At 34.6% G+C, this 12,892-nt stretch overlaps 1 protein-coding gene across 5 annotated transcripts in view; it reads right to left on the bottom strand.

Moving 5' to 3' along the window:
- Nucleotides 1-12,892, bottom strand: part of Robo2 (roundabout guidance receptor 2) — a 506,393-nt gene that overhangs the window by 50,954 nt on the left and 442,547 nt on the right. For all 5 annotated transcript variants that reach the window (XM_052158220.1, XM_052158221.1, XM_052158222.1 and 2 more), the window contains exons 17-18: nt 12,410-12,581; nt 3,023-3,205 (exon numbers count right to left, since the gene is read on the bottom strand). In XM_052158220.1, coding sequence (XP_052014180.1) covers nt 3,023-3,205; nt 12,410-12,581 — 355 coding nt within the window. The remainder of the gene's footprint in view (nt 1-3,022; nt 3,206-12,409; nt 12,582-12,892) is intronic.

Here is a 12,892-nt window from a genome sequence, read left to right as displayed (position 1 = left end):
GAGAAGACATGATGAGATACAGTGAGGGTTTTGCTTACACATTGTGAGTGGGAGGCATCCTGACAGACTTTGTATCTCATAGTGCAAGCTATTTCTCTGCCTCCAAAAATTATTTCTTACCCTTTCTCTAGTAGCTAGGAATAGATTCAAGAAAAAGGTGTAGGAAAAGAGATGCTGTAGTGAAATTTGACCTGTTATACAGTCCTGTTTCTTATCCATTTAGCTTTATTCAAAGACTATGATGCCTAACAAAGAGATTATATCAAACTATTAACTATATTTTAATTCAAATTTCAAAAACATAATTATATGATAATCTAAATCTGGCTCTGAATCGACTTGATTTGTTGAAACTCGTGATTCTAATCATAAGCTAGTTATTAGAAAGTCCACAGACCTAAACATGAGAGATTACAGCAGCAGTAACCTGTACTGATGAAACAGTAGAAACTTCAGAAATATCATCCTGATATTGAAATTACATTGCTCTAGTTTTGTCTGACCTTGTATACATAATGGTAAAATAACAAATTTCCAAGAGATTTTTTGATGAATAGAAGTATAAAAAAGATGAACACTGCACATTGAATCTATAGTTACTATAAAACATGTTCGATAATTTAGTTCATTACTACTCTGTGCTTTTAGAATGGGTCATCCTCTCACTCATGGAAACCATTGCTACAAACTGTTGAGAATATGTGTGCATAACTCTCCATTATTATTTAAAATCGCAAATTGTCTATCTTCTGTGCATGCAAAAAATGTCAAAATCCCAAAAGTTAGAAGATCTAATACTAGAAAGAAAATACGGAGACCCTGTCACAAGCCAGATGGAAAATACTACTTTGCCAGGATTTGGAGAAGTTTCATTTGCTTCCTATCTAGGAGAGAGCAGCGATTGTTAGAAGGCAAATGACAAGGATAAAGGACATCTATCCTCAGAGTCAGCCATCTATCAATTAAGTATTAAAGTTTTTGAAAGGCTTCTCTCGGCTTGGCCTTCTTCCAAATATCTGAAGGGCAAAGCATAGTCTGAGTTAGCAGCCCTTCTCCAAGCTCCTGGACATCAATCACGATGAGTCATGACAGTACAAAATGGACAACTCTTGTCAAGCTCAAAGACCAACAGATATTTTCAAGTTAAGTGCAGAGGTTTTGCCAAGGACTGCTGTGAGAGACAGGAAGAGATGCCCGTCTGATGTAATTGTCCTGAAAGTGGAAACTGTGCACCATGAGCGCTGTTGTACTAATTGGGAGTGAGCAACTGAAGAAGGATGGGGGTTTCAAAGGCACCATTCCGTAAGCGAATATATTAGGACTTTTCATTACAGTGACTTCCGCACTCTATCTGCTACTATTATCGCTAAGTCGATGGAAGGAAGAAGCCTCAAACTGTCGTTGAGTGAAAAATCAGGCCTACCTTGTGTTTTGTGAGATTGATATGAACATATCACACAAAGACACATAGCTTAGTGTCTGATGAAACAGATGGATGATGGACAATATCCGAAGGCATGAAGGCAGAGCGCTTGGCTCTTAAAAGGCATTGAAATACTATTGAAGAGTAAGACTTTGGCCTGGCTACTTGTTACTGACTGCCCCTTTCAGGAAAGAGTCTCTAATTGGTGCAGTAATTGAACACTTAGATGACAAAGAGTAAGGAAGCAGGCGTCTTTGACAACTGTGAAGTGATAATGGGAAATGTCTCGTCAATGGATATGATATGCTTTTAAAAGACCTGATGAGTAAGCAATGCACTGCCTGTTCATATGCTATAGACATAAGAACCGTGTTGTATTTAAGTCACTATATTTCCGGTTGTAACATAACAAGCAAGACAACCAAGCGAGTTATTTTTCCATATTTTCCTGTTAAGACAGTATTCAATTTTCCATTTCTAACATAAATGTTTTAATAACTGATTTTGACAGTGAATTTGCCAGGTGTTAGACTAGTAAACCTAATATCTCAAAAGTATTTCAGGTTCATAGGATATTAAATTCTCCCATGAAATTCTACAGAGTAGGTATCACTGAGAGTTACTGTCATTTTACTGATGCTATGGAAAGTAATTAAAACTAACTGCCATATAAATTGATGTAGAATGTAGCTCAATACTGAATTCATTCTTTCAGCCGCTGACAATCATTTTTGTGTTTCTATCTTCCCCACTTCTAGACTCTCTCTCTCTCTCTCTCTCTCTCTCTCTCTCTCTCTCTCTCTCTCTCTCTCTCTCTGTACCAGCACCCAACCCACCTATCTTTCTCTCTCACTGGTAGATGTTTAAATGTGCATCATCTACTATCCTTGAGGTTCTTTTGTATTGTACAAGAAGAAATGTATTTTTAGAAATGCCTCAGATCATCTAGGTTCTCTCTCTTTTCTTTTCCCCTGCAGCCATTTTGCTTCCTTTTTTTCCTCCTTTTGCTTCCTCCTGTTCCTGGCTTTTGAAAATGCTGCTTGCTCATACCGAAATAGACAGCAATTTAAGAGAACATTAAATCACTTCATTCATGCCTCATCAGTTTTATTAATTCTGGTGAGATTTTTTTTTGTTTTTTTTTTTTTTTTGGTTTTGCTTGTTTGTCTTATTTCCATCTGGGACATTTCCCAGCATAATCTGCATTGTGACATACTAAAAGCTGATTTTCAAGTATCTCCTTCTTCTCTGAGAATTTTAATAACTCCCTTGTCTAAATACACGTCTCAGAAGAAGATGTCTTTATAGGATGTGAGATCTCTGTGTGTGGTTTGGAGGAACTAGAGAACCGTTGAGCATTTTATCAGCGTTTCTTCTCGCTATGCTTCGCTGGAGATACAAGCAGAAAGATTGCCTGTGGTCATAAAGCAGTATGGTCAGGAGCAATACTCTGCAGCACGGAGCTTATAATTGCATCTTACAGAGCGGGTTTTTATAACAAACCCAAATCATCCATTTGTTATTCCATTCCATTTCTTCCTCTCATCGCATTACATTCCAAAAAATAAGAGGGTTTTATAGCTGAAAATAGTCTCTTACCAGCATAATTGCTGAGCCCCTTTCTCTTCTTTCTTCTCCAGTACAACCAGATGCTAAAACCCATCAAAATTACCCAGCAGGCACCACCAATTCCAGCTATAAATGCCGGTTGCTTCACGACATCAGTGATTTGCTCAGTTATGCTGTTATTGTTTTCAGTAATGACAACTTCGTTACGTCCCCCTATGGAAGGAACAATGGTGTCAGTAAACATTAAGACAAATAATAGCAGGAATACAAACACATTATACCAAAGGCACAGACATGTCCTTTTAAAAGCTTAGCTGTTATTTGTTTTATGCAGAGGTTGTCAGAATTACTGATAAGAACGCGTTAAGTTTAAAAAGAAGAACTAAATCATGTGAGTGCCTTCAGAAGGTTCGTTCTTTCTTTTAATTTGTCAAGGATAGATTCTCAACCACTTACAGATCATCATTTGAACCCCTACTAGGACCTGGAATGGCAGATATTTTTCTTAAATTAGGCAACATGTTTTTATTTTTATTTATTCAGTTTACATAATGATGGCTGTCCACCTCCTGGTCATCCCCTCCCACAACTTGTCCATCCTGGCCCACACTTCTACTCTAAGAGGGTGCAGTGCCCCCCCCCTGCCCTGGTTATCCCAAGACCCTGGCACATCAAGTTCAAATGATTCTTTATCAAAGTTCACACAACATAAATACTGATGCATTGCAATTTTTTTTTGCTACTATTTTGACTATTTTCAAGCGGAATAAGCACAAGATATTATAATTTCTTATGACCGTCAATAGTCTAACAAAGATGTTATATACAATGCACTTTAATTTTGGATAATGTATCAAATTCCCTGGATAGAACAATAGTAATTATGAAAACATCGGCGCTTGGAACTCAGTATGTGTAATTAAAGCATTAAGAGATGCTAAACCTTATGCACTCCCTAAGAGCGGTTAAAAGTCTGAATTTTAACACAGAATCAAGGCATGTTATATTTCAAAACTTTAGGCCTATGAAAATTAATTAAGCCAATCACATTCCAGACTTAAAAGGTCGTGGGCATGAAGAAGCATAAAGACATTGGAAAACAAGATTTAAGACATATTTATAATTAAAAACTTAGAAAATGAGACTCAAGTAAATATAATGTCAATATCATTTCTAGTCAGTATTTATTCGAGGATATTTGAAAATTATATAGTATGCAAAACATAAAAGAGGAGGACCAGCAGATAATATTGTGATGATGCTTTTCACTGTTTCAGTGATTGATTGCAGTTCTGTTATATTTAAGAAACATCTTGTTCTTTGACCCTCTAAATGTGTGTCAAATATTTTCTCAACCACTTAATAGATGGTAAATTCTAAGCTTGTGTCAAGAACTTAATCTGCTTTCCCCTGATTAAGATAGTTGGCAATCTCTCTCTCCCTCTCTCTCTCTCTCTCTCTCTCTCTCTCTCTCTCTCTCTATATATATATATATATATATATATATATATATATATATATATATATATATATATATATATATATATCAGTATGGGGATAATATTTCTTTCCTTCTCTTTCTTTCTTTCCTTCCTTCCTTCTTTCTTTCTTTCTTTCTTTCTTTCTTTCCTTCCTTCCTTCCTTCCTTCCTTCCTTCCTTCCTTCTTTCTTTCTTTCTTTCTTTCTTTCTTTCTTTCTTTCTTTCTTTCTTTCTTTCTTTCTTTCTTTCTTTCTTTCTTTCTTCCTTTCTTCCTTTCTTCCTTCCTTTCCTTCTTTTTCTCTTTTTGAGAACATTCTGTATTATTACTGTAAAATGAATTTGTTTTTAAAGTGCTTTTGAAAGACTTCCTTCTTTTCGAGACAGTTGTCAAGCCTTTAGATATCTTGAAGTTCTTAATTGAGATTAGTTAGAAAACAGAAGTGTTACTGGTACCTGGATTGTGAAACCATTCACTCTATAACTTTCCATGCATTGAAGAGTTACAAATCAAAGTATGACCCAAACCTCAAAATTGCAGAGCATGAGGTATTTTTCTAAAATGAGAACTCACTGTGTTCTAACGAGGGTAGAAGGACAGCTGTGTCCCATACAACATAAAAAAATTAAGAGTTTTTTGGGTGGTTTTCTAGACTTGTCTGATGAATTGCTTAAGATTGAAGATACTGTGGAGCTCAAGCAATTTCTTATCTACCCTACTTGTCTTTGCTTCCAAGACAGAAAATGAAGACCTATTCCTGAGCTTTCTTTGCCATCCAGTGATTGAATATGAGACAATGGTCTGTAGACAGGAATAAGTGACATCATGGTTAGCTCTCACCCTGTACTTTTCAGTGACAGGTCTCAGTCCTCTTTCCCTTTCCTCATCTGTTAGAAACCAATGTGTGCTGGAGTTCAATGTGTCTTTAAAAAGTATAAAAGTTTTTGTTTGGAAGAAAATAAATTGCTGAATGACTTTGGACTAGAAAGTGTAGTCACCATTCTTCAAACCCATCTTTAATTGGGCTACCATTTAAAAAACAAAGTATTTATTGTTGATAAATAAATAAAATTTTAGTCTTATTTATTGTAAGTGCTAGAATTTTCTTACATATATGATTACATATATACTTACATACATAAATACACATATAGTCAAATATTACCCAAACACATATGCATATGTTTCACTACTGAAAATATTTTATGCTTTTTCATTTCTAAAGTAAATTCAATTACATAATAAACCTTTCTTGCCTAAAATATATGCATTGTTAGATGTTATATCGATAAACACAAAAAATGTGTTTTAATATCATATTTTAAATATGTCCTCTGGTGGCCGTTTTCCTTATTACCAGTTACCACAAAGCCAAAAAAAAAAAAAAAAAAAAACCCAAAAAATCAATCAAACAAACACCAACAATCCCCAAAGCCCTGACCTGATAGAGCATACTGCAAAGAGGAAGAGAAGACTGGCATCCTTTTAAGGGGAGTCTTTAAAATGTTTCATTCAGTGTTTTTGTAAGCCACAGTGTATTCTGACTTCTTATGCTGATGGTGGTTAAAGCAATGGTCTCAATTGCCCTAAATAGAGCCCAGACAAGGGTAGTGGAACCCATCGTGCTCTATTGCTCTTAAAGACAAAAAAAAAAATGTAATAAAATGTAGTATCTTTCTCCCATTGGAGAATAATGAAGAACAAAGTAATTTGTTGGAACGAGACATAATAGACACATCCGTATCAATTGCACCAGTTACTACGATCGTATTTAGTTCCACGGATGATCACCAGCTCTCCAAGATGAGCATCGAAGATGAATAATTTTTTTAAAAAATGATTATTATTAAGGACGATTATTGAAATCTATATATTTGTTATTTGAGGTACTATTTGGTGTGGATGAGTTTCTTTCACAGTTTGTCAGTTTAATGACAGTTTCACATGCAATCTGCTTTCACATAGAAAATTGTCAAAAAAGAACAAAAAACAAAAACAAAAAATGAGACAAATTTGAATATGTGTAAGGCTATCCATCCTATTTTTCAGTATTTAAGTATCAGCTTGTTCATAACACTGAGATGGAATAATTGAAATCTTACAGTCTGGCATATCAGCAGTCTAAAATTATGAACCATAAACTGCATCAAATGGCAGTGCATGGCTTAATTAGTAAAGGGAAAGGAAGGTAAGCTTGAGTCACTTTACACGCCCCTTCCAGTATGTACCATACAAAGGGGGGGAGGGGGGAGTGTAAATTGAAACAGAAAAGGAGATTAGCCTTCATTAAGTCACTGTTTGGCTGAGAAGTAGCAGTTGTGTAAAGAGCATTATCAGACAAGATGTGAAGCTTGATATGGGAGGATAATTAAAGAAACAATTAGGAAGTGTCTCAGGACAGCAGTAGATATTAAAAAGAAGCAAATCTCTGGAGGACACAGCCTTTTCTGGGTCGAACTGGACTTACACATGTGCACGTCCTCATTTCCGATACTACACTACTGTGTTCCATGATTGCCTCTTGAGCATAGCTTATTCTAATTACCTGAATAGGATACAGGAAAGTCATTGGTTTTATTGTTTTATTTCTAGAAACATTTAAACACATGTTTGCTATAGTAAGACGGATTAAAGGATGTTTAATCTAGTTAGAGACTCAGTCTTCTAGAAATAATTCAACTCAGTAGAACTTTGCAATTTATTTAACATAATCTAAATTAAATCTATTATTTTGCTAGAAAACAATTGTTCTCAGAAGAACTATGCTTGTAGTAACATAGCATTGGTTTAATAAAATGTTTTCTTGGTTCCAACAGAAACAGGCCAACAAAATATTGTGAGTAGATAACCACAAAGAAAAGAGAAGAAAATTTTCATCACCGTATGAAATATGTCATTTACTAAGCACAATAGAAAAAATAGACATTAAATGGAAGTACAGTCATATGGTGATCTTACTTATTTTTGAGTAAGAAAAATATATTCAGTAAATACATCTTATATTTGTTTCTCTTCTAGGAGGTCTCAAGGAGAATGATCCTTTCTTCTTCTAAAGCAAAGTATTTTTTATCCATCAGCAATGATGTATTTTAGAACTGGAACCTACAGTGAAAAGAGGTATACTCACGTATATTTTTGTTTCATTTCATCTTAGTTGGAGACAGAGTCTCTGTATGTAACACTCCTGGCCTTGGGCTCAGTGTATAGCCTATGCTAGTCTCAATCTAGTGAATACATTCTACAGTGATGAGATTATAGACTCCAAGTATGTGGTGCCACACCTGGACCTTCATAATCTTTAAAAAGAAAGGCTTATTTCTAAAGACTTTAAATAAAATATGTACTTCTGCCTTCACATGTATGTGAATATATGTATATTTAAATCCTTTTGAGTATACCTGTATTTCTTCCTTACTCCAATTTATTTCAGAAAATCTCAGAAGGGCAAGTTTGTAGGTTTCCCTCAGGTTAAGGAATTAATTCAGTCTGAACAACTAATTAAGAAAGGAAAGGCAATTTAGAGAAAAGGTAATACTTTAACTTTTTTCTTAATGCTACCCATTTAGCAAACAAAGAAAAGTTGAGAAGTCTAAAACATTTAACATTAAGACTAAAAACAAAGCATGTCTCTATGTGGGAGAATAAATAATCACTCAGAAATTCATGATATCCTATCTGAATATCATTTTACAAAATCAGAAAATAAACAAATGCTTTAAAACTCTTAATGAACATATACTCAGGGTTTTTTTTTTAAAGTATTGTCTATATGATGTCAATAAGAGTGAAGGGAATAAAAAGAGTTTAAAGACTAGAGCTGTAGCAGAGAAATCTTCACTGATGAGCTTTAGTTCCCTTAATGACACCTTCAAGTCTGGCATTGTAAACAAGCTAGTGGCCACACTGATAAACCCCTATGCCATCTATATGACATGTCAGAATCTTCAACTTTAAAAGGTTAGGATGATAGGGAACTTAAAGAAAGCCTACATGTAGAAGGGAACCATTTGAGCACAATGTTCACTAATCTTCAAGCAATCCCCTGGTTATATCCTTTGATGAGTACTGAACTTTGCACCAAGGAAGACTACAAAGATCTGGTGCAAAGCAAAGGACAAAAGATAAGGGAAGCTGTGCAGCTAATATCCAGTTCAGAGAAGTAAATTCTTGATATTTGAAATTCATTCAGTTAGGAGACCACACAGACATACTAATACTTTCATTGAAATTCCCAAATGGCCCTACCTTAAATTGAACATTAAACTGAGGTTTTAGTCCACGAAAAAGGACAAAACCTAAAAACTCCTATACGAATACTATGAAATGGAATAAAACCTGGCAAATTCAAGATAAAAATCTATTAAGAAGACTGTTCTATAGGACAAATATCAACAGTCTTTCCTTGAACATAAATCTTTATGTCATCAGCAAAGTCAAAGTTTATGGTAATAAAACATAACCAGCCACACAAATATAGACAAGCAGAAGAAAAAAATAGGCAAAACAATACAAATCAAGGGAAAAAGGAGAAGTAGATAATTCAACAGTATAGATTTTGGAAATGATTTTATTAGATTTATATGTTTGTATATTTTACCTAGTGTGAGGGTAGGAAATGCTCATGTCATTGACTTGTGTGGACGTTAGAGAACAGATTGCAGGAGTTTGGTTCTCTCTTTCTACTCTATGAGGTGAAGAAATCAAACTAAGGTTATCACGTTTGGCTAAGCACGTTTATCTGCTGAGCAATCCTACCATCCTGAAACATAGGTTTTAATGTAATGGGTTGTAAATTCTTATTTAAAAGAATATATAAATATATAATCTATACACAGAGACACAACTTAACATAAAAGGCTAAAAAATAATGCAACTATTTAAAGAGATAACCTGATACTAGTATTTTAAACAGAGTACATTTCAGGGCAAGAATTGTCACAGTGAATTAAAGAGAAACATCTAGTGATGGTCCTGAAATAAGCCCATTAGAATGTAAATCCCGGCACATAATCACTCTGTAGCAAATAAATCAGAAGATTCAGAATGAGGGCTGGAGAGATGGTTGCAAAATTCTCATATGTGGGAAATGATTCCTCAGTTATATATCCTACTCATAAGCAAGAAGACTGGGTTTCAATCTCAAGAACCAATACAAATGATGGGCAAACATGAAAACTCGTCTGTAATTTCAGCACAATTGGGGCACAGTCAGCGTATCCCCAGATATATCCTTATTATATAGGCAAACTGGATATGACTGAGAGATCATGCTTCAAAGAGTTAGACAGAAGAATGAGAATACCTGACATTAATCTCCCACATACATACACACCTGTACACACACATGTCAGCATGCATACATGTACATGTAAGGAAAACAACGGATGATAAATAAAAAGTAAGGAGTTCTAGAATTAAAAGGAGATGTATAAATACACAATTATGATATATTTCTAGATTCATTGGTAAATATGTTTGCTTTCCATTTGTAGAAGACAATTATATAAACTTAAATGTATACATATGTATATATGTGTATATATGTATGCATATATTTTTTCATATGTATAAATCACCATTCACTAAGATCATATTAAAATAACCAAAATTCCTCTAGGTATGGCTATTATTACCATGTTAATAAATATTAAGGAAGAGACAACATCAGTCCTATCAAAACTCCTGAAGAATATAGGAGAGAGGCAGAATTCCCACCTACTCTATAAGGACATTGACTCTCATTCCAAAGCCAGATAGAGTCATAAAAAGATAAGACAAGAATGAAAAGAATCGCCAATCAGTATTCTTCATGAACACAAACTCACAATTCTTTACCACACAGATACTAAACTGGATCTCGCAACAGACTGGAACTGCATAATCATGACCAAGTAGAATTCATTCTCAAGAATGCAAAGATGATTGACCTCTTAAAACTATTATTGAAGTTTAGCATGTCAACAACCGCACAGGTAGAGAAAGAAATTTTAAAATGAAGTTCACACATATAACAAAGGTGAGAAAACTAGACTTCAAACGGTTTGATACAGGATAAAACGCTTATCAAACACCCAGGAAATATATCAGCAAAGTACATAAATGATCAGACACTGAAAACTACAGCATACAGCTACACAGTAGTAAATATGACTGACGCAATGAAAGCGTATATTAGATGCCTGGGAGGGACGCACTCAAGGAGTACATTTTCTCAGTTTGACAAATAGATTCAGTGCCTTGTCAATTGCAATTTCTTGATGCCCTTGGGAGAAACTGGCAATCTGATTGGAAAAGTATGTAGAAATTAAAAAGGCCTATCCTGGCCACAGAAGAATTTTATAGAAGAAAATGATGGCATTTTTCACATTAGCCAATGTGAAAGACCATTTACTATAGCAGCATAAGTAGTGTGGCCCTGGCATATAAGCAAATATAAATGCTATGAACCCTGAAAGGGATTCAAAGACATGTACTTTATTAAGGAATTAGTCAAGAGTTTCTAGCCATTCTATTTAATAAATGTATAGAATATATAAGTCTTTCAAGGTCATGCAATTACCTAGACATCAATTATTATCCTAGGCATAAGAGCTAAAATTATGAAGCTTCTAGAAAAAAATTAAAAGGTCCTGTGTAGTGTTATAACACAATTTCTCTGACAACAACATATACAAAAGAAAATTGCTAAATTGTATTTTATTAAAATTTATACTTATCAAAAGACACTATTGGAATAGAGGACTCATGTACGAGAAAAAATTTCTCTCTCTCTCTCTCTCTCTCTCTGTCTCTCTCTCTCTCTCTCTCTCTCTCTCTCTCTGTGTGTGTGTGTGCGTGTGTGTGTGTGTGTGTGTGTGTGTGTGCGTGTGTGTGTGTGTGTGTTTGAGATGACCAAGAACTTTATCCAATACTCAAAAGAAGAAGAAATTAGCAATCATAAATTTGTTATACATCATTAGTGTGCAAACAATTTGAAGCTAAAATCATAAAGATGCACACTCTCCATTCAGAGGAATGCCTCCTGTTGCAGAATGGCAGTATCAAATCTTGGTGATGGTGCAGAAAAACTAAAAGTCCTTTTTCTGGCTTCTGGGTATTTAAAATTTTATAATTTGCAAACTGTTTAGATGTTTCAAGTAACTTTAAAAATATATAATCCTATTATCTGTAAATTCTATCTCCAAGGATGCCCTCAAAGAAATGAATACATGCGTTCTTGCAAAGGCTCAAACAAGAATGTACATTTTCTAAACAGAAAATTAGATAAACCAAATGGAGCATATTCAGAGGATTCAGCACCATTCAGTAAACATGAATTCAAACTGTTTAAAAGAATCTCAGAAAACATTGCTTGAGTCAAAGGACAGGCACAGATTGTCATGGTCTAGATAAATTCATTCATATTTTTATCAAGAACAGATAAACATCACCAATAGTGACAGGTGAACTCTTTTATTCAAGAATGTGAATTGACGGATTGTGAAGTTTTCTTCTCATATGTATATTTGAATTATCAAATTCTTTTAGGCAGCTTCTCATTTTGACATATACTGGCACAGAAGAAGTATATAGCTTTGAGTCAAAATACATTCTCTAGTGATTGCCTTGTTCTTCTAGATTTTTCTATTGAATACTAGTAATTTTTTAGCTAACAACATATACAAAAATGCTAAACTCTATTTCATTAAAATTTACACTTTAATAATAAAACTCTATGGCGGTAGTTATAAGATTATAGGACACATATGCAAACAATGGCTTGTGTCAATCATATGTATGGACTCATGCCAATTAACCTCCTTGCCTGTATGGGTGTACTATAGCTGTCAAATAACTCTCATAAATACCTGACCATGATCAAGATGAATACTCAAAACCACAATGTGCCTTACTGTCCAAGGAAAGATGCTAAGTTTGGCCTCTATGGACCAATACTCACCAATTATTATGGGCTGTGGCTCACTCTTTACTCCAACCCCCGCACTTGTGCTAGCTGCCACTTCTACCCGGTACTGAATTCCAGGGAACAAGCCACCTATCACTACAGAGCGAATGGCTGCATCCACAGTTTTATTGATATGGAATCGAGTTTCATTTCCCAGACACCAGATCTGTAGAAACAGGAAAAGTAAAAAAAAAAAAAAAAAAAAGATATGTATGAAATTCCCTTTCTATACTCAAATCAAATACTATAATCAAATGCATACTTATTCACAGCGACTAATCTGTTGCATAGTCTTATAAAGGTGTTTGTCAATGACATTTGTAGCCATCCTATGGTTATTATGTCTATTTAGGTGTGTTTGAGGGATAGCAATGTGACAAGCTGAAACTGTCACATCCCTGTATAGCTCTCTACTCTCATGTGACTTTACACTGAACAAATCAGAAGGCACAGTGACTCCTTTTGACACATCAGGAT

This window comes from Apodemus sylvaticus, chromosome 15 (genome assembly GCF_947179515.1).
Source record: "Apodemus sylvaticus chromosome 15, mApoSyl1.1, whole genome shotgun sequence".
NCBI classification, from domain to species: domain Eukaryota; kingdom Metazoa; phylum Chordata; class Mammalia; order Rodentia; family Muridae; genus Apodemus; species Apodemus sylvaticus.
The sequence above is the reverse complement of the archived record's forward strand: the minus strand, read 5'-3'. Positions and strand labels throughout refer to the sequence as shown.